The sequence below is a fragment of the Lepidochelys kempii genome, chromosome 9 (genome assembly GCF_965140265.1).
Source record: "Lepidochelys kempii isolate rLepKem1 chromosome 9, rLepKem1.hap2, whole genome shotgun sequence".
Lineage (NCBI taxonomy): Eukaryota > Metazoa > Chordata > Testudines > Cheloniidae > Lepidochelys > Lepidochelys kempii.
In genome coordinates this window covers 91,045,687-91,067,642 of record NC_133264.1, presented here as the reverse complement: position 1 = coordinate 91,067,642, position 21,956 = coordinate 91,045,687, and the positions used below count along the sequence as shown (strand labels likewise).

Here is a 21,956-nt window from a genome sequence, read left to right as displayed (position 1 = left end):
AGATGCCACAAGTACTCCTTTTCTTTTTATGTTTATTAGGGAAATTCTTTCCTATTCCTGTAAAATATGGCTTAGTTCATGCCTAACTAGGAAAGATGAATCCCTAGGACTCTGTTATTTTATCAGGGCAAGTTTTATCAGTGAGAACTTGCCAAACTGGCAGATATCTGTTGTGTTTGGGTGCTGGAAGTCAGTTGCCCTAGCATATGGTTACTGCAAAACTGAGAGCCAGAGCTCTTGTCCTCCTTTCCTGACTCTGCTGTTGTGTTGCTGTGCGAACAACCTTGATTCTTGGGTTTTTGCTGATTGTCACAGCTGCTGAGCACTCTCCATTCCCATTGTCCTCAGTGGAACCATGCATACTTAGCACCTCTGGAAAACAGCTTATAATTAAGTTCTGAAGCAGGTTATAATTAAGTTCTTTGTGCCTAGATTACCCATCTGTAAAATAAGCATAATAGTGCCACCTCATTAAGTTGTTGTGATACTTAATTACTTACTATTTGTAAAATGTTTCTAACATACTGAGATGGTTTCTCAAGAAATATTGTGCACAGATTCCCTGTTGGCTAAAACGGGTGGTATCTGTCAGTCAATCTCTCTCTCAAATCAATCCGAGAGGAAGGAGTAGTTTTATCAAAAGTGCAAAAGAACTAATTCTATAGGGCAGGGGTGGCCAAACTGCGGCTTGTGAGCCGCATGTGGCTCTTTTACGGTTGAAGTGTGGCTCCCAGAGCGCGCCCCCTGCCCCCATGTCCTCCCTTCTCCACTTATCAGACTGAGGTGGGGGGAAATTCGTGGCTTCTGCCCTGCGGCAGACTGATGGGGCAAGGGGCTTCTGCCACAGATGACTGATGCCTGCTGAGGGGAGGGGCACAATTTAAAGGTTCCCCCCCCCCAAAAAAGCTTGAGTCATGCCCCACCAGGCACGCTTCCCCCTCAGCAGCCCGTCCCTGCAGCTCCCAGGTGTTAGCTCCCCTTGGAGAAGCAGCCGCAAATAGCTGGGAACTGCAGGAAGGGGCTGCTACTCCCAGCTGTTTGCTGCTGCCTCTCCCCATGGCCGCAGCTCCCAGCGTGCCCACGCCAGCAGCTGCCATGCAGGAAAGAGACCCAGTGGCACCATGTGACCTAGCAGGGCCAGCAAACCCTCTGGCAAAAATCTCAGGGGGTGTGTGACCCCATGTTCCCCTCTCCCCCCATGCATCATCTCTGGCTTCTGCCCAGTGGGGAGGGGGTCTCGGGGCTTCAGCCCCATCGGGCACGGCTGCCAGGGCTCAGGCCTTCAGCAGGAGTGGGGCTTAAGTTCTGAGCCCCGGCAGGTGCACCCCAGCTCTCGAACGTCTGAAGATCGTTGTATGTGGCTCCGAAGGTCAGTAAGTTTGGCCACCCCTGCTAGGTATAGTTGTACAATAAGGAACTGATGAGGGTGTATGTGCAACCCCTGCCCTCTGCTGGATAGAATCAGAACTGCTCAATGGTGTGTCACCGTCCTATATCGCAGGGACAGTTCTGAGGTTATGTGGACCCCAGGGGATCTGCAGCTGCCCATTGTCATCTGGGCAGAAGCTCTGTGTCTGCACTAACTCTGGAGCAATTAGCTAGCTTCCAGGTGATATGGTGTCATTGGCAAGATGTGGGCAGCTTCTGGCTGGATACCCTGTGGGTGCTCATTCCCACCCCGTTTCAGATCTCTGACCCCACAGAGGACCCTCTGGGGTTGGGGATTAGAGGGTTGGTGCCGAATAGGCAGGGACAGATGCTGCCCCACTCCATATCCTGCACAAGAAGATCAACCCTGCACTGATAACTCTGGGGAACAATCAGGCCCAGTGTGTATGCGAATGTGCCATGTGTGAATGCCATTATTGGGGCAATAAGGTAACAAGAATCAAATGGAGCTCTGCAGTCAAGTTGCCATAGCCCTTGTGTCACGCTTCAGGGCAACTGCACCTGTATTCCCCCTCTGGTCCAGCAAAGGCACCCACTTAGGCTTCTGGTTTCCCAGCTCTCACCTCTGATGGGTGGAGACACAAATCTGTCTCCCTCCCGACTGGGGTATTTCCAAGCTGCACAGCTCTGTGAATTCCCCACCAAGTCCGACTGCCTAAACAGGCCTCCTTTGCCTTCTCCTCAGAGGCTGTAAACAGCATAATTGCCAACAGTTAAGTTACCACACAGCCCTTTGTAAGCAAGCACATTTATTCTTAAGGTAAAAGCAGTACAGAGAAAACATTCAAAGCAGTAAAAGAAGCTACACGCATGCTAATAAGCTTACCAGAGATCACCCCAACTCTACTACCAAGGGCTCTGACAGGGGGTTAGTCCTTCAAATACCACATAGGTGGTTTTCTGTGGTTACACATTCATGATACCTTTTGTTCAGAATAAGAACACACAGGAACCCTTTATCCAGCCTCGGTCTTTGATCTGGGAGCAAGTACTTGATAGACAATGGATTTCTCCTCAGGGCATAGCTTCAAAAGGTTGGGTCCAGAGGTATAAATTTGCATTTCCTTCCTCCCAAATATTTCCTGGGAAATCCCACGCAACTTCTTTTATCCCAAACATTCCTTCTTGTCTGACCCATTGTTTAAAAGAGTCCTTTGATGCTCAAGGGTTTACATTAATCATGCAATGAACTCCTAAAATACATAAACTGAATTCAGTAAGGTTTGTCCAGGACATTTCAGGAAATTGCCATGTATGTCACAGTCTGGTATTACTGATTACATTTCATTACTGGTAATAATGTGTGCTGAATGTTCTCATTAGCCAGATTAGGAAGAGCACTCAACCTGCTGCTATCTACCCAGTGGTTTGCTTTTAAATTCTTCAGGGACTATCCATACCATGGCTGGCTTGCTCCCCGCTACAATATATCATGCTGCTGTTACTACAGATCTCACTGGAGCTTGGAGCTATTCTAAGGAGGGGCTGGGAGGTGGGATTGGGTAAATGGGGTTGTTTTACTACCTGGTGTGGGTTTGTAAAGCTTCTCTGTTATTGTTTTATGACCCCATATTTTTTTCATTTCATCTGAACCCTATAGGCACCTGAACCCCTATAAACCAGCTCTCTTCTCCAGCTGGCTTGTGCAGGTGGTGGGAGCATGCTCAGCTACCCCATTGGGGACAGCCAGCCATGACGGGAATGCACACTATAGAACCTTAGATGAAAAGTCAGGTTTTAAGTTCCTTCTTAAGCACTCAATTCCCAGTCTCAGCTGCTTCTGCTCTCTTCAAGACGCAGCACTATATACAACACTTGTAGCTTCCATGACAGCCATGAGCCTCACATTGTAGTGTCCAAAAGGGTGCATTTTTGACGTTACTAGCATTAAAGGCTGTATACATAGGTGCCGGCTTCCTCCAGGCCCGGGTGGGTGCTCAACCTCCTGCTCCACCCCGACCCCTTCCCCCAAGCCTCCATCTCCGTCCCTCCTCTTCCCGCCCCTGCTCTGCCCCAGGCCCTGCCTCCCCATCCCATCCCCCAAGCCCCCGCCCTCACTCCACCTCTTTCCTGCCCAGTTCCGCCCCCTCCCCACAGCGTGTCCCATCCCCACTCCTCCCCTTCCCTCCCAGAGCCTCCAGCGTGCTGTGACACAGCTGATTGCGGCGGGCGGTAGGTGCTGGGAGGGAGGGGGAGCGGGGCAGCAGGTGGGCAGGAGGCACTGGGGAGTGAGGGGGAAGCTGGCTGCCAGCGCGTGTTGGAGCACCCATGGTTGTATATGTAATGCAGTGTATGTGTGCAGGTGGGTGACACCTTCCAGTACTATTGCCCCAAGACTGTAGATGCAATTATAGAATTTGGAATTGAGTCAGTTTCCAATTGTGAGTTAAGAGTAGTTTCCGGTGCTACATGTACTTCTCGGTCCCCCAGCCTTATCTTGTGTTTTTGCATCCCGTTTTCCCCTTCCCTCTTGCTGTCAAAAGACCCAGACAAACAACAGGGGAACTGGTTCCAGAGTAGCAGCCGTGTTAGTCTGTATCCGCAAAAAGAAAAGGAGGACTTGTGGCACCTTAGAGACTAACCGATTTATTTGAGCATGAGCTTTTGTGAGCTACAGCTCACTTCATCGGATGCGTTCAGTGGAAAATACAATGGGGAGATTTATATACACAGAGAACATGAAACAATGGGTGTTACCATGCACACTGTAAGGAGAGTGATCACTTAAGGTGAGCTATTACCAGCAGGAGAGCAGGGGGGCGGGGGACGGGACCTTTTGTAGTGATAATCAAGGTGGGCCATTTCCAGCAGTTGACAAGAATGTCTGAGGAACGGGGGGCGGGGGGGGGGTGTTTGAGATAAACATGGGGAAATAGTTTTACTTTGTGTAATGACCCATCCACTCCCAGCCTCTATTCAAGCCTAAGTTAATTGTATCCAGTTTGCAAATTAATTCCAAATGTCCTTATGTTACCATGTGCTTGCAGTCAGGGGCTTTTTACCAGCCATAAGGGTGAGTGATGGAAGGGAGGGGGCAGAGAGGAGTGAGTGGGGGTCAGGGTCTTGGGGGGGAGGGGCAACGCAGGAGCGGGGCCTCAGGGGAAGAGGCAGTGCGGAGGCGGGAACTCGTGGGGAAGGGGTGGCGTGAGGGCAGGGCCTTGTGGGAATAGGTGGTGGGAGGTGAGGGGAGAAGGGGTCGGGCCTTGGGGAGAAGAGGTGGTGCGGGGGCAGGGCCTCAGGGGTCGTGCAGGGGGCAAGGCCATGGTTCAGCCTATTTAGATACCTAACTCTACTGGATCTGTGGGTGGAATCAGATACTCAGGCATCTAATCTACCTACTTAGTTACTTATATTCCCCATCCCGATATTTTCTGAGCACCTCACAAGTGCTACAAAAGTTATCTGCTCAGCTACCCCAGCATGGACAGGAAGTGTTGTTATCCCCATCTGGCACGTGGGCAATCTGAGGAAAAGACGATTAAATGACTTGACTCAGGAAACTCAGGAAAGGTACTCAGGAAATCTGCAGGAGAGCTAGGAAGTGAATCCAGCTGACATGGCTCCCAATACAATGCATTAACCACAAGACCATCCATTCTTCTCTATGGGCCTCATCTAAAGCCCTTCGAAGTCAATGGGAGTCTTTCCATTGAGCTCAGCGGGCTTTGGATCAGCTCCTGAAAGAGCTCAGTTGTAGGCAGAGTGAATTGCTGGTGCAAAATTGTGCCTTTAGTTTGGGAAGCCCTTTTGAAAGCTTGGTCATTAATATTACATTTTAGTAAACAACCCTTGTTAAATGGTATTTTAAAAGGGAGATGTAAGTGGTTAACTTTAGGCACAACTGGGTCTCAAAGAAAGACTTGGTTCCGTTCATATACAGTCTAATCTGTGGACATTTCAATTAGCAGTTAAACAGACTTTCCACTTTCAGATCAGGGTTCTTCTATTATAAGCTTCCTGACTTTAAGCCAGCAATGTCTGAAATGCATGCAGCTAGACTGATAAAGTGCCAATGTACTGTTCGGTAGATGTCATTTATATGTACTGTTTGCTGGCAAAAAGCAGAATCTCTGCCTGTGCCAGCTATGACCATTTATAAAAACGAACCCCAAATCTTGGAGCACTTTCTTTTTAAATTAATAACCGCAAATCAGATTAAAACTCAGCACCTGGTTGAAAATGTAAGCAATGTTGAGGAAGAATTGATAGCAATGTTTGCGCTGTTAGACGGGACAAAGCTCTTCTTCTAATCTCAGTCACAATCAGAATGTAACTGTTTTATTAACCAAATTGTTTCTTTTCGTTTAACAGTGATGCAATTTGGAAAAGGAAAGTCCTGTTACTACAGATTCTTGACCAAAGGCCAGCAATGGATATGGTTGCAAACACACTATTACATCACGTACCATCAGTGGAACTCCAAACCTGAGTTCATTGTTTGTACACACCTTGTAGTGAGGTAGGAATATGTGCTTAACACTTTCTGTTCGTCAGTGTGCCCATCTATTTCATTTTCCATTCTTTTATGTGTTAGCCAAATATTTGTGGTGTGATTCGACTCACTGTGATGATACATAGTTACATAAAATTATTATCGGTGAGAACTTGGAAATTGTTTTTAATGTTTTCATTACTCACTTTTTGGCAACCAAGCCAAAAAGCCTGGAAGCAACATTTGGCTGAGTATATTATGTTCCACTTCTGTCCTTAGCCATGACACAGATCCATCAAAAATTTAAAGCTGTTCATAACCAGAATGCTTTATGGATGTCAGTGCATCCATACACTTCTTACAAACCTTTTTGATCACAACTTTAGATAGTTGTTACTTGGAGATAGCTGTTTATGAACTGTAAAAATTAGCATATGACACCCCTAGTGGTGGTTCTGTTGTACTCATGGCATTAAATGTGCTATAAATCTTGTACAGTCTTGTTCTAGTTTTGGAGGTTTGTGATACACAATTATTGGGTTGGAATCTGCTTCCATCTGTGTCAGTGGTAAATTTCCATTGCTGGTTCAAACAAGACTGAGTGTATACTTAGAATGGATTTAGAGGAGGGTTTTAAAAAGAAATGACATACCAGTTTGGGGTCAGCTAATTTTAGTAAAAATGTGAATTTATCCTTGTCTTCCCTGTTTGAGACTATCAAATATTTGGAGAAAAGCCCATTAGTAACCAGTTTTTCTGTTTAGATATTTTGAAATACAACCTTAAGAGCATCGTATCCTAATAAGTAGGCATATGTGGGTAGAATTTTATATGCTGGTATAAACCACACCCTGAGAGCTGTTTTAATTTGAATGCGTTCATGAGGCTTGTTGATTCTGCCTTGTTTTGGGAAATTTTTAGACCTTTCTGTCACCTAAGGTTCCGGCCTTATGGAGTGTGAGTGAACATATTTTTCTGTCTCTGTCTCTGGTACATGCACATCCTAAAGTCCTAGACACACATCAAATAGTTCAGGTTGAACATACATTTTACTTAGTAAAATAGAAAAATTAATAGAACCTTGGATTTGAAAGATGAAATAAAGGAAATTGGTGGCTAAGGGGCCAGACTCTGAAGTGGTGTAAATGGGCAACTCCCAATTGACTTCTTAATGGATCTGTGCTCATTCACCCCCCCTTAGAATCTTACCCCAGCCTTAGTTCTAACACTGTACCCTTTCCCACACGCCATATACATACTGGAGAGTCTCTGAAATATCTCCTGGATTTTAAGAACTCTCATAGTTAAATCTCAGGTCTTATAAATCATTAATGTTTTATTATTTAAGAGACAGTTAGTAAGAGCTGCAAGAGAGCGTACTCTGAGGCACATTCTCCAGGGGACTCAATGGGCTTTAAATTTGGCTTATCACTTACCATCATTCCACATGCACAGCTTCCATTGAAGTCGGTAGGTAGATTTGTATTCCAATCTGTGGTGATGGCTGCATGCTTTGAAAATGTGCCACCCCATGACTGAGAGAAAGGTTCCCGTGCAAGTGTGATATTGTTCAGTTACAAAAACAGGGGTCACAGCCATGCAGGCCTTCCTCAGGCAAAGCTCCCGGGGGAGTAGCTTGAGTCCCATTGAGCGACTGTACCACTGTTATTAAGACACACAAGAAATTGTCTACAGGCTGGAAGCGGTGTGTACCTCCTACTACCTGCATCAGGACTGTTTCTCTGACAGGCTGTGGAGAATGGGGAGTTCCTCTGTGAAGGGAATTGTGGTAAGGATGAAGAGGCTCTTTTTCCCTGCTGTTCACGAAGGAACACAGTCACAGAGCTTTGCTTTGAGTATTGTTTTGCTGTCAGACATTTAGGGCCAGAATTTATAAATGAGCATCTCAGTCGGTGCCCCAGATTACATGTGCAGCTTCTTGCATCTGCTCTGCAGTTTTGCATGTGCAAATGGTACATGTGCACCTGTAAATCAGCAATTAGAGTGTAGAATACTGTGCCTTTTGCCCACGAACAATTGTGTGTACAAAGCTGGAGGTACAAAATAAGAGGTCCTCAGAGAATTGTATGTCAGCTTAGCTGTCATTAAGGAAGCAGTCATCGTTTTTATTTCACAGCCTATTTTTTACTTCCAATAGGCAATAAGAATTGTGTTCTAAATCTCTCTTTTTCCCCCAATGTAGTTATGCAGAGGTTCGAGCCGAAAGAAGGAGAGATCTTGGCCTTGAGGAGTCATCAATCGAACTGGCATCTTCTTCTTTGAAGGTAGTGCATGCTGAAGGGAGCGAATAAAAGGAACTCATTAATGTTAGAAATACATACGGACTACACCTTCCCTGTTTCCCTTTACTCACCTCCAAACCGAATAGTTCTTTATCTTTCAAACCCACCAGGAGGATTTCCACACTGCTTTGCACTAAAATAGCTCGTTTATAACAATGCAAACTCAATAATTGCATCGTTATTAAACTGTTAGGTCAGATCTCCCGCTCTCTCTGAGACCTTTACTCAAATTATATCTTAAGCCACCTCAGTTCAGCAGAAGAAAAGACGCTATTTTACAGAGAGCAGAATGAAGTTTATTAGATAGTAAATGATATACTAACTCTCAGTACCACCGACATACAAGGCACTGACTACAGATCAGTACCACAGTGTTTGCCGCTTTTATGCTGACTCACCATGGGTAATCAGACAAAGATGGGAAGTGAAGGGAAAAGCATGATTTATTGATTTTTGTTTTCAGGTCTCAGCCATGTTTGCAAGGTTGGGCAGAGCTGTGATCATAGCTATAATTTCCATTGTTTGGATCAATCGGGCATCGTCACTCATGCTCAGTTAACAGGGTCATTTCAGTTTCGTTTAAATATATCCACCGAATAGCTTCAAAACAAGACATTGGAAAGTCAGTCATTTCAAGTGGCTCATTTGGTAATCGTTTGGGGTTATCAATCCGCTAGCTTTCTAACTCTTCAGATATTACTTTAGAGAAGCCAGTTCAAGGGAGGTGCAGGGGGGCTGATTATATAATAATAAATCTTTAATACACTGTGATCCTTACATGGCAGACTGTTTGGGCATGGTGGAGCTGATTGCTGAGTATGTGTGTGTATGTGAGTTAGACTGGTTACAGACCATGGTGTATTTTGGAAAGTTTGCTGTCTTAAAGACCCTCTGTTGCATTCAAGCAAAGACTCATTCTAGCAAACAGCTCTCACTGACCTGCCGGGGCACTGCTTTCCTGCCTTTTCTTTCCCATCCCTATTGATTGCCAAGACATTATTACCCAGACCTCGAACTGGACCTGGCTGGCCTCGGGTGGCAGGAGGGATGAAAAAAGGACAAGCAGCTCTGTCTCTCCCATTGGAGGGAGAGCAGGAGGAGGAGGGGTGCGAGGTTAGCATGATTAGCTCCCTGGATGGGTGTGGAAGGCTGGCAAACAGTGCGGGGAATGTGACTGGCTTGGCCGTCCTGTTGCATGAGAGGAAGGCTGTTTTGCCCTCAGTGTACGTAAACAGTGTGCTGGGTGGCTTGTTCATGTAAGACCTCGGGCTCCTGTCATGATTGTGTAGGGGGCAGGGATTAGGCCAGTCCCCTCTCCAAATATTTTGCCAGACCCACTGCCTTACTTGCTAGAGTAGCTCCATTGGAGTCAGTGTGACTACTCACATGGGTAAGGAGAGCAGGGATCTCAGCTTAAGCAGACACTCGCCACCTGGCATTGGTATACAAGCTAATCAGGCTGCGGCCGATATCCCCCAAAATTGGTCTGTATCTCCTCCCAGCCCCCTCCCACCACATCTGCAACAAATGAAATGTTTCCCTTTTCCAGCCAGCCGGTTCCTCCTGCCACGTTCACTCGCTCATTCCCCAGTCACTGCCCAGCGTGTCCGAGCCAATGAGCTGGGACATCCCTGGAGAAATTGGGCAGAAGGAAGCTAATTATAAAAGCGCGCTTCTATTTATACACCAATCAATTGGCAATCAGCAGCGACGGGAAAGGGGCGCGAGAGGACAGCTGTAATGCAGGAGGGGAGTGTGTAAAGAGGGTTGGGGGTGACGTGGTGCCCTTCCCATCCAGCCGCCTCCTTCCCCCTCCCCGTGCTGATTCTCACAGGCATTGGCTTAGTGTGTGGAGTCCAGCTGGAGGTTGAGGTGCCATAGACAGGCATATTATTAGTCGCTATCTATATTACAGTGATGTCTGGAGGCCCCATTGTGCCAGGCACTGTAGATACACCTGGGAAGAGACAGTCCCTGCCTCTAAGCATGTACAGTTTCAATAAACCAGAGGGAGTGCTGTCTCCGGTTGACGTGGTGGGCGATACCGAGGTTACCCAGACAGTGTGTGATGGAGGGGGGAGTTGAACCTGGATCTCCTGAGTTCCCAGCCAGCATCTTAGCCATGAAGCCACGCTGCACCTGCCCTCACACACACAGTATTAGGCAGATCTCCAGTGAGGGGGCTGGTGAGGAATTTCCCTCTGTGATGCGATGGCTTTGCCACACTGGAGGCTGGGCTGAGGGTGGGGGAGTGTCTCCTTCCTGTGGTGCATCTCGCAAGGCTCAGAAGGGTGTACGTTGAAGCTAAGCTCCAGGAAGAAGACATGGTGCTATAACTGTGGAGTCCATTGCTATCGCCTCTAGGAGCTTGGGATGGGTCCGTCTGATAGCAGCCAGCATCATCCCAAAGCCTGAGACAGGTCCGGGGTCCCGGGAAGGCAGAGGCAGGAAACCGTGAGTGCCCATGCAGGTGTTATGCCAGGCGCAGGCAGCAGGTGCACCCAACGACGAGCCCAGCTCTCACTCGGAAGATGGCTAGGTGAGCGTCTGAGGGTCACCTCTCCAATGAGCTTCTAGGGCTAGTGCTTAGGGCCTCCAAGGCAGGATTGTAGCACAGGTGGGCGCACCTGCGTGACCACCGCTAGAAATAACAATATCGGTGCAGCAACACGGGCTTCAGCCCTGGCTGTACCCGCACGCCAGGGAGCCTGGGCGTGCACTCTCCTTGCTGAAGACCGGGCTGCTACATCTGCACCTCAGGTGCAGTGCAGACATACCCTAAGGAGTATCTAAGGGTCTCTTTTGGGGCAAGCTGCCGGTTGTTTCCAATCACCCAAATTAATATTGTAGCTGCAGCTGTGGCCCTTTAAGAACCAAAGACCGTTTTTGTCGGAGAAAGAGCCACGATCAAGATTCCAGGGGGTTCAAGCTGATGTTGCTTTTGTGCTGCTAAGGATGTTGCTGTCTGTGTTTTATTCACTGCAGAGTCACAATAGTTACATAGACATCAGGCAATGTGCAAACAACCAAGAAACCAGCAGGGAAAGAGTGTCTGTATCCTCTCCTAGCTCCCGGCGATCTTCGCACACGGCACTCTCCGACTCAGCATGTACGTATCCTAGTCAGCATCAACAGATCCCAGCAAAGGCTGTACTTATATATTGGCAAAAGCTTGGAGCCGCTTTAAAAAATCCCTACACCTCAAATCTCGGTTGGAAGTTTTAAACTATATTGACAGGTTTCAGAATAGCAGCCGTGTTAGTCTGTATCCACAAAAAGAAAAGGAGTACTCGTGGCATCTTACAGGCTAACCAATTTATTTGAGCATAAGCTTTCGTGAGCTACAGCTCACTTCATTGGATGCATGCAGTGGAAAATACAGTGGGGAGATTTTATATACACAGAGAACATGAAACAATGGGTGTTACCATGCACACTGTAACCAGAGTGATCAGGAAAGGTGAGCTATTACCAGCAGGAGGGAGGGGGGAACCTTTTGTAGTGATAATCAAGGTGGGCCATTTCCAGCACTTTACAAGAACAGTAGGAGGGGAAATAAACAAGGGGAAATAGTTTTACTTTGTGTAATGACCCATCCACTCCCAGTCTCTATTCAAGCCTAAGTTAATTGTATTCAGTTTGCAAATTAATTCCAATTCAGCAGTCTCTCGTTGGAGTCTGTTTCTGAAGGTTTGTTGTTGTAATATTGCCACTTTTAGGTCTGTAATCGAGTGACCAGAGACTGAAGTGTTCTCTGACGGGTTTTTGAATGTTATAATTCTTGACATCTCATTTGAGAGTCCTAAAAAACTGTGAGGGGACAGTCTGCCGGGTGGCTAGTTTATATCTGTCACACCCGTCTGAACTTAGAGTAGCCCCCTTTGGCATCTTTAGGGTTCCCTGAGCACAAGGATGGGACCACGCTTGGCCTCTGAATGCACCAGCCTTTCCCAGCAGCTGAACCACGGCAAAGCTGACGGGGTTAGTGAAGGTCGCCGCCATGGCTGTGTCTTTGCTGACAAAGAAACAGTGTGTTTTTACCATAGGACAACTACCGCGGATTAGTCGCCTTGCTGTGAAAGCAGAATGCAGACAAGGCCCCTACAGTTTTACCATAGGCGGGGCCAAGCCTGGGCGGGAGTTTAGCACGGGCCTTGCCTCGCTCCTCACAGCGGTACAGCGCCTCGCCTCCACTGGGATTTTACAGCGGGGTTGCTAACCCACGTTGGTTATCTCGCTGTAAAACTGCCTTTTTTAAGCTGTGAAGACAAAGCCCAAGAGGCCAGTGCTTGTGAGGAGTTAATCGAGGGAGGAGGCAAGGCCTTCTTGGTGGTCCTCCTTTGTCCTGCGAAGACGCCTAGATACTGCAGCGGCAGGTGCATTGGAAATATACATCGTCTGTGCAGCCAGGCAGGTGGGGTTTGGGCTGTGATCGGGAACGGGACGAGAGCCAGTGAGTGCAGAGATAGGGGAAGGTTGTGCGAGGAGAAGGCTCTGATCCCAAACGTGGCTGGGTCAGAGAAGGAGATGACTATTAAATGAGTAGAGGGGGTGGGAGGGACCAGCCCAGGATGTATCTACACTAGACATTTGCCCCTAAACTTCCCCACTGGTACAGTTCCACTGGGCACTGTAGCAACTGTGGGCGCTCGAGGGTAGTAGACCAGTGCTGGCATTTTAATAGCTGTGTCGTTTACTCCCTGCTCAGGGCAGGTGCAGGTCACACTGATTAAAGCCCCGACAGCTGTCAGCCCTTAGCACCCAATGCTACTGCTGCTCCAGGGGTGACAATGTGGGGAAGTTTAGGGGGGAAATGTGTAGCTTTTTAGCCTTCCTACTGAGAATCAGACTAGATAGTCATAGCTGGAGCAACAAGATACTGGAGTTCAATGTGACCTTTCCTTGAATGCCCTTAAAAAATGCATCCGTTTTATCCATTTCAGTAGAAACTGCCTGTCTGTCTGCTCAGCTCATCATTACTGTCTTAGTTTGAGGGCTAAGTACTGCAGAGGCCGCATGTGCAAATCTAACCTGGTCAGACATTTAATGTCTGAATGGAGGCGAATCAGTGCCCAGGAAGATCTGGGAGACTGGCCTCCTGATATGAAGAGCAACGTGGCTGGGATCTCACCTTGTCACATTTGGGCTAAGGACGAGGACTCACAGGGATGTTACATGCATATAATGCACTGGGGTATTGAAAACAAGCCCAGTGGCCCTGTTCGTGCGGTGGAATATTCAGAGTGGGTTTCAGTGCAGAGGTGGTCTGGCTTCGTGCTCTCGTGGGGAAGCTTGTGTATCTCTGTAGGGCTCATGTGGTGTGGCTCATCTGGAGAAACACCCTAGAGAGAATGTTGAAATTATTACCAAAAATGGGCCACCCTGCCCAGAAGGAGAAGGGTAGATGATGGGTAAGCAGGTCTGGGCAGCAGTTCATGGTCATTAATTGCTACCCTCTTGCTTTCTTTGCCACGTTTAGGCAATTGTTAGAGCAGATATTTTTGTGAGGTCCAGCAGTGTCTTGGGGCGCTAGGTAGCAGCTGGAGCTGCCATGCCTCCACTCTCCTCCACTCCTATTAGAATAGGAGAGCATGTCTGATGGCCTCATGCCGTTACTTTGTCTAAAAGGAACTTCTCTTTTGCAGCCACCTCATCCATGCGGCATACGGAGGCCAGCACTCCCACCAGGCAATCCGTGCCAATGGGTCAGCAGGAGAAGGCATCGCTGAGGCTGGCCTCAAGTGGGAGCGCACAGGTAGATAACCCTGCGAGCGATGGCCTTTCTAGCATGCACTTAGCACTGAAAGGGAGACAGTGATTTCGGTGGTGGTGGGTTTCATGTGTGGGTTTTTGGGGAGGGGACACTGCAGACTTACACCCTGGTCTCGTGGTGCCTGGAGTTGATTATGCTTGCCCAGATCCAGGCGAAGCCCAGTTTTCTCAGGTGAAGAGGGTTTCATCCGGAAGAGGCCAGATTCATCCGTCCAGCTGTGCTGACTCCAGAGGAGTTACCTGAGGGCTCGCTCTGTCCCCAGGTGACTGGTCGGCACCTGTTTCAATTGGTAAAACTGTCAGTCGGTCGCTTATTGCAGCCCCACATGGAGCTGTCTCTCAGGTGGTAAAAGTGTGGTACAGGAAGGAAGTGAAAGATCTCTGAAATGCGAGGAATTCAGCCAGGGAGAATGGGCGTGTCCACAGGCCACGTGAGAACGTCTTCCCTTGTGTCTGGCCAGCGCTGATGCTTTGACAGCGGGAGCCCCTCGGGGTAACACATTTGCTCCTGCAGTAGATCTGGCACTCAGTAACTCTCTTGGCCCTCACGTCAGGTGCGCTGTGGTCTAAACCAAACCGTTGTTCTCTTCCCCAGGCAACAGTAACTCCTCAGGCACCCGCTGAACATCTCACTCTGCACCAGGTGGGCCAGCCAGCAATTCCCTCGCAGCAACCTGTGACGGTATGTGGTTTGGTTTTGTTAAGATCATGTTAGCTCTTGCATGACCAGCAGATGGTAACATTATTGTAGCAGAAGGGGAGGTCTGAAATCATTGCCCAAGAGACTCAGCTGGCTTGAGTTAGCCATGCTTTACCTCGTTGCTGGCTGCACCAGGTTTGAGAGCGGGGGACCTTTGTTCTGGTTCCAGAAACAGCATTCTCCCAGGTTATTTTTTCTGTGTCTGTGCCATCGAGCGGCCCATCAGAGAAGCACATGCAGGCAGGCCCCTCCGATGACAGTTCCTGAGTGCTCTGTGATATGAATGATACTAGCGTTAGCAAGCTACTTGGCTCAGAAACAAGAATTTGACGTGCTCCTAGTTCCACCGTTTGCATCCCTTCTTCTTCTTCTCTGACTCACTCAGGACTAGATCCTGGGATTCCCCTGGGTAAGGGGCATTGTGTACTTGCATTGACCCAGGAGCAGCCCAGGGACCAAACTGTGACTCAGAGAGTCACAACCTGGGGTCCTGTTTCCACCTTCAGTCTAGAGGGAGGAACGGCTCATCAGCTCTTGACCCTGCACACAGGCTGCTGATGTGGGTAGCTGCACAGGGGTGTCGGGGGCACCTTAAAGCCCCTTACTCCTTGCACGTGTATAAGGTGGCTCATGACTGAGGTCTTATTTAGGGCTCAGTATTTCCATTGACTTTTCTGGGAGCTGCATCAGGCCTGTAGCCCATTCAGAATAATTTTTAGAGTAAGTGCCTTCCATAGTATAAGGCTCATAGCAAGCTCCTGCCATTTAGCCATTCTGCTTTGCAAGGAAGAAATGGAGCAAAGTAACAATAACCAATAAACCTAGGGATGCAAGGTTTGATAGGAAGAGTAGACAGCTTCCTAATTCACCTGACCTTTTCAATACAAGTAAAGAAAGATAACCAAAATCTGATTCACCACTGGGTTACTCCACATCTATGCTCGGTGGAGTAACACCAGTGGGAGATTCTAGTAACGCAGTGGTGCACTGGCTTACAAGTGTCCAACGTGTAATTTTTCAGTATAGTCATCTTTTCCATGGGGGCAGCTTCCCATATTTTGAGAAGCAGTCTGTCCTGCATGAGAGCATTCACTTTTCTGCGGTCAGCAGCAATATTAGTCCATCCAGCTCGGGGCTAAGCGTGAAGTGTTTTCTGTTCTCCGCAGCCAGTGTACCACTTCCCAGCCCAGTTAGGGATGATGCATCAACTGAAAGAACAGCTGGAGGAGAGGACTCGCATACTGCAAGCTGACATCAAGACACAGCAAGAAGAACTCCATGTTATCAAAGAGCAGCTCCAACTAGTGCAAGATTCCAATCTGCAGGTATATGAATCTGTTCCAGTGTCCCCCGCCCCCAGTGGTGAGCTGGAGCCGGTTCGCACCGGTTTGCTGGAGCCGGTTGGTAAATTTAGAAGCGCTTTTAGAACCGGTTGTCCCTCGGGACAGCCGGTTCTGAAAGGGCTTCTAAATTCAACAACCGGCCAAAAGTGGCGCCTTAGGGAGCACCTCCGTGGGTGCTTCGGGGCTGGAGCAGCCACGGGGAAAATTTGGTGGGTGCAGAGCACCCACCGGCAGCTCCTCGCCCGGCCCCATGTCAGCTCACCTCCGCTCCGCCTCCGCCTCCTCCCCTGAATGCACCGCCCCGCTCTGCTTCTCCACCCCCTCACCCCCCGCCCCCCGGTTTCCTGCGAATCAGCTGTTCATGCAGGAAGCTGGGGCGGGCTGAGAAGCAGGCGGTGGCTGCGCACTCAGGCCCTGGGAGGCAGAGGTGAGCTGGGGCGGGGGGGTGCGAGGAGGGCCGCCCGTGCCGCAGCAGGTAACCCGGGGTGGGGGCGCGCAGGGGAACCACAGGGGGCAGAGAAGCAGAGCGGGGCGGCGCGTTCAGGGGAGGAGGCGGAGGCGGAGCAGAGGTGAGCTGGGGCCGGGCGAGGGGCGGGGAGCTGCCGGTGGGGGCTCTGCACCCCCCAAATTTTCCCCGTGGCTGCTCCCCCTGCTCCCCTACTAGCTATGCTAATCTGCCCCTAGGAGCCAGAGGGACCTGCCAGATGCTTCCTGGGAGCTGCCCCAGGTAAGCACTGCTGGGACTCCCCATCTCGCCCCCCGGCAGGTCCCTCTGGCTCTTAGGGGCGGGGCGCGGTGGGCACCCACTACCGTGGCCCACAAGACCCTTCTGCCCGGTTCTGGGGGCAGTCAGGGGACAGGGGAGGGGGTGGATGGGGCAGGGGTCCTGGGGTGGGGGTGTCAAGGAACATGGGGAGTTGGAAGGGGCAGGAGTCCCGGGGGGTGGGGGCAGTCCAGCACCCCCTCGTGGGGTGAGGAGGGAACCAGTTGTTAAGATTTCGGCAGCTCATCACTGCCTGCCCCCATGTCTGATTCCCTGGGCCCAAAGTATCATTTGATTTTATCTTAAGCGTCAGGACATTCTAGACTGGTAGGAAAAGAGCCTAGTGGGGTGTTTTATCTCCTGCCACAAGGAAAAAAATGAGAAATGAATCCTGTCAGCAATGTATTCCTAAACTCTTGAACTGCTGAACCGTGATCATTCCTGAAAGAAAGGACGGTTTAGTGTTTGTAGCAGCAGGGCTGGAGGTTCTTGCTTCCCTGTTGTTTAAATATCAAATTGGTAATTGTGCCAGATCAAAAAATTCCCAACGTTTATGTCTAATAAAAAGTCACCTACTCAGGAAGAGCTTGGAGTTTTAACGATGGGGTAAGACTGCAGAAACTCAATAGCAGATTTCCACCTAAAACTGACAGGGTTAATAGGGTTGGGGTGGCCATGGATTCCACCTCACTATTTGGGCACAAACAAACATTTGATTTTCTGCTATTCACAGTTCACTATCTTATTGTATTTTATGATTCTGTTGCAGCTGCTTTATGTGTGTTGACTGACACAGCGTATGAGTTGGAGACACTGGGGCCCATCTAACACAGTACAATTGAGGCCTCAGCATTCTCTCCCTGGGTGTGATTGTTATATACCCTAATGTGAAATATACAGGGCCAGGTTGCCAGAAATTGGGGTATAGGATTGCAGAGGGGAAAGAGTAGAGAGAAAGAAGGAAGGGAGAAGATTAAAGCAACAACTCACACAGCCCAACATGCGCAGTGGGAACAAAGGAGACTGTGAGAACGTTGTTGTTTCATGCTACCTTCAACTGTTGTATGTCACTTAAGTACCACAGATAGATAGTGCATTTGTGGCTAAAGATTACGCACCATCTAGTGGCTATTCCAATAATTATGGTAGTTGGCACCAGTAGGTTCTAGCCATTGTAAAGACCTCAGGCAGGTTTCCTCCAAAAGAAATCCATTCATGTGCTGTTAAAGGTCAGCAAGTGACTAACTTTATTCCAGTTAGAAGCTTTCACAGAGGAAACTCCATCACTGAGCGCCTCAAGTCAGGGATGGGGAATTTACAACCTTACTGCCAGAGCTACTTTTTCTTAATTTGTTATTTAATCAGAATTTCTGTCTCTTAAAGTGTCTGGAATAAAATTACCTTGTTGCTCCCCCTAGTGGTTCATTACAGTATGAAGCGCTACAGTGGACAGTGATGCCATTATGGAAAATAACATATGCTTTGCTGTTTGAGAAAATACAATATTTGTGTTCCATATTGGCTACAGCATAAAATACACACAAGTTGCAATAAAAGTATCATTTGCACAGACCCATCCTGCAGTAACTCGAACAAAGCAATTCACAACGTTGCACAATCCCCCGTATCCTTAGCTGCCAGACAATTCCATAAAACAAGAGACCAATTTTTAGCTTTGACACGAGCATTTCTGGGTGAAATGAAAAAATTCTGTATCACACTATTCACCGGCCCTGAATGGTCACAGACTCTTGGCAGTGTTTATTTGGGAAGCCAGGTAACAGGGTTGTATCGTGTTATGAGATTATCAAAGGTTGGTTTTCTGTTCTCTCTTAATGTTGTGTTTGAACAAGATAGGATTAGAAAGCAGGCCCAAATTCCTCCTAAGGAATTAGAGGACATATATTGTTAATAGTATTACACAGGATATGTCCTGCTAGTGAAAGCTAGTGCATCATAATTGATGCCAATTTCTGGAAAAAAAACTTCCTCTAATTAAGGAGAGGTGGCTATTCGAATCAAATACGACACTAAGGAAGGCAATAATCACTCTTTATCTGTTAGATTACGCCATGAAAGAAATAAGTAGATGTGACACTAAAATTAATGACAGCGCAACATGGGAAAGCAAATGCTCTTCAGATATCCTGAGCTTGGTGACACTGGAATAACTGAGTATGCTTTAATTCTGGAAATGGAATGTTCTCCAGAAATGATCTACACAGGAATTTTTTGGGTATCTATGGACTGTCCTGTCATCCTTTTTTTTTCTTTCTTTTTTTTTTTTTAAAGAGCTACATGCAAATCACCCCTTGTGTAACGTTGTTTTGTGACATCAAAGCACACATGCAGCATAGATCATTTTGTATTTAATCCGTGCCTTGGATTTGTCACTGATTATAACAAACTATGGTGCATCTAGAACACCAGTGACTGCATCCATTTCCTCCTTTTACCCAAAAGTCGACAATACAAATATACTGAAAAATAATCCATTTGTACAAACTGAGAGCTGAACTTTACTGACAATAATCTGATCGGATTTACTATGCATCACTAACATCACTTTAATTTGCGCACACTTTAATTTAAATGTTCACTGTCCTCTAGTCAAAGTAGCAAAGAGGCTGGAAGAGAGAAAAGTACAATTGATCATTCTAAGTGGAAATCATTCACCAATGATTCAGTCAAATATGGAGCGTGGGCTGGTAAAAATTCAAACTACAGTGCCAAAAATATAGGATTGGGGAATAGCTGGAAAAGGATTGACACAAATTAGATCTACTCCTTAACAAATACGTTACGGGGGAAAAATAAAAACCAGCTCTGTATATTAACCACTTCACTGCTGCAGAATGTACCAGATTCCACCGGCAAACATGGCCTTGTCCATAGTAATATTGGTTTCGTATACTGAAAATAGCCACATGCACAGAAGCCCATGTAGGGCTTTTTACTGGTGCACGTGGGAATGCTGAGTGAGTAAAGAATGCAGGCTCAGCAACTAGGGATGGTGGTTTAGAAAAGTGTCCGTGTTCCTTTAGTCCTTCTTCTCTGTTGAAGCTGATCCCCTGTGGTGAGTTTTGTGATATAGGCACCCCCAGACCAACATCTGAACTGCAGGTTCCAATTGTTTTGCAAAAGCCATCAGACTCCAGTGACTTTCAGTTTTGACTTGACTAAGCTTCATTAGAACTAGTTGTGAATCTGTCTGTATCTCAATACCAGGTTGCTAAGCCATGGCAAAGGACCTTGTTTTATTGGATATAGGGAATCCAGCACAGTTTATGTTAACATATCAATTTAATAGATCCTTGGGAACGCTGTCTTTTGCACTAGCAATATTGTACGTTGCATTAGAGCTTACTGTAGCAGAGTCAGGTAGATGCATTAAAAAATTAAACACATAAACTGCTGTACCAGCTCAGGTATCTCTTTTTTGCAGATGTTGATGCAACAACCTATGCCCATAGTCTTTAACAACGTACAGCAACAGAGCCCAAGAAGGCCATCTCAACCACAGCAGCCTGGGGCGACCAGGCAGACCACAGCCAAGAAGTCTCAGCAGCAAGGCCTTATGGGATCCAAACACTACAATGCCCCACACTTACCGTCACCACATCAATTCCTCAGGGAACCTTGTGTCACTTCCTCACAGGTTGCTAACTTCTTGGTTTTCTTCAAGAGCAATTGAATGTTCTTTATAAATGGCTCTTGTAATTATTGTGTGTCAGCTCGTTTAGGGACAGATCCGTCCCTAGGGCAACTCCACGTGGAGTTGCACCAAGGATGACGCTGATGCCCGGGCCATGTGGCTCCCTCCACTTTAGCCCCCGCTAATGAGCACCATTCTCCTCTTGCCTCCTGAGTCTAGGTTTCATGCTGTAGTGAATGTGACGTGCTTCACTTAATCAGCTTTAAGATGTTACTTCGTTTCACATGATAAATGTAGATGACGTCACTCTGCTGTAGTATTTAGAGATTTAATGGCCTAACAGTATTAGATCTAAGGGGGCCAAAATCATTCCTGGTAGAATTCTGTTGAAGTTAGTGGAGATCTTTTTGGTCCTGTCATTCCAGTTCTGCTCTTAGTTAGACCAGAGTCTATCTGGAGTAGCTCAGTGTAATCAGTGGGAGTTACACTGCTATAACTCAGGGAAGAAGGCATATTCTTAGAGGAAGTACAAGAATCCGTTAGTGTGGGCTGCAGATTTTTCAGTCACCTTCTCCCGACAGATCTGCTGTCTGTCTCCTGTTGTATTCAGGGAGCAGAAAGTGCCATCGTCACACAGCCTGCCGTCTGACTGCACGTTAGAGGTAGATGGTCTCTACCATGGAATTGATTTGTCTAATAGGGGACAATTTTTTTGTCTCAGGTACAGCAGCAACAGCACTTAATGCGAGGCAGCCAGGCCCAGCCCACACACCTGCCAGTGCAGACAAGCATTTCGATGCCCCTCTACAACAGCCCCATGGTGTTTTCCCAAACTCATCCCATCACTGTGTCTGCTCAGATGCCGACGGAAATGAGTGAAAGGCAACAACCGTCCAACTACAGCCAAGATAGGAGTCTCAGGTAGGAATGAAGTCAGTGCTCGATCCTGATGAGGTCTGAGTGGGAGGAAAATATCATTGTGCACAAGACTGGGTAGCAGTGAAGTCTTGGCTTTCATTCTACACGTCAGGAGCTCTGCTTTACTAAAGCTTTACTCATGCCTTCGTACATGTGCCTCCCATATAACTTAACAGCTTTTTAGGCACGGAATGTACTAAATACCCTGCTTCAGTCAGAGGGCGCTGAGCTTTTGGTTTCAGGGGAATAAAGAGGCAAAACTAGCAGTTCCCATAGTTTTCTCTTCGTTGCCCAGGAACTCCAGAATAGCCATTCTCCTGCCAGGATGGATGCCCTGGAAATAGTCCTTTTCAGTGCAGTCCTGCTAACCATCCACATGCAGAACTCCCGTGAAGTCTCAGCAGACATTGGTTATATAAAGGGCTCTCAGGATCAACCCATTTCAAAAGTGCTTGCAGGATCGGGCCCTTTTAAAATAGGTTGCCTGGAGGCCTTTCTGTCTAAAAGAGGTTTTTAGATCATTGAACATGTTAAGGTCAAATTCCCATGTGATCCAGGGTGGAATTTGGCTCGACTATTGTTAGTAATTTTTGTGTGCTATGCATTTTACAGACACAGCCC

The 21,956-nt window shown here is 47.7% G+C and overlaps 1 protein-coding gene across 4 annotated transcripts in view; it reads left to right on the top strand.

Annotated features, from left to right (window-relative positions):
* PASD1 (PAS domain containing repressor 1) overlaps positions 1 to 21,956 on the top strand; it is an 86,388-nt gene that overhangs the window by 53,243 nt on the left and 11,189 nt on the right. For all 4 annotated transcript variants that reach the window (XR_012160615.1, XR_012160614.1, XM_073358342.1 and 1 more), the window contains 8 exons: positions 5,761 to 5,908; positions 8,085 to 8,166; positions 11,170 to 11,293; positions 13,830 to 13,939; positions 14,552 to 14,638; positions 15,823 to 15,981; positions 20,208 to 20,420; positions 21,139 to 21,338. Coding sequence is in view for 2 of the 4 variants with exons in the window: in XM_073358342.1 (XP_073214443.1) it covers positions 5,761 to 5,908; positions 8,085 to 8,166; positions 11,170 to 11,293; positions 13,830 to 13,939; positions 14,552 to 14,638; positions 15,823 to 15,981; positions 20,208 to 20,420; positions 21,139 to 21,338 (1,123 nt within the window). In the remaining 2 variants the exon portion in view is untranslated. The remainder of the gene's footprint in view (positions 1 to 5,760; positions 5,909 to 8,084; positions 8,167 to 11,169; positions 11,294 to 13,829; positions 13,940 to 14,551; positions 14,639 to 15,822; positions 15,982 to 20,207; positions 20,421 to 21,138; positions 21,339 to 21,956) is intronic.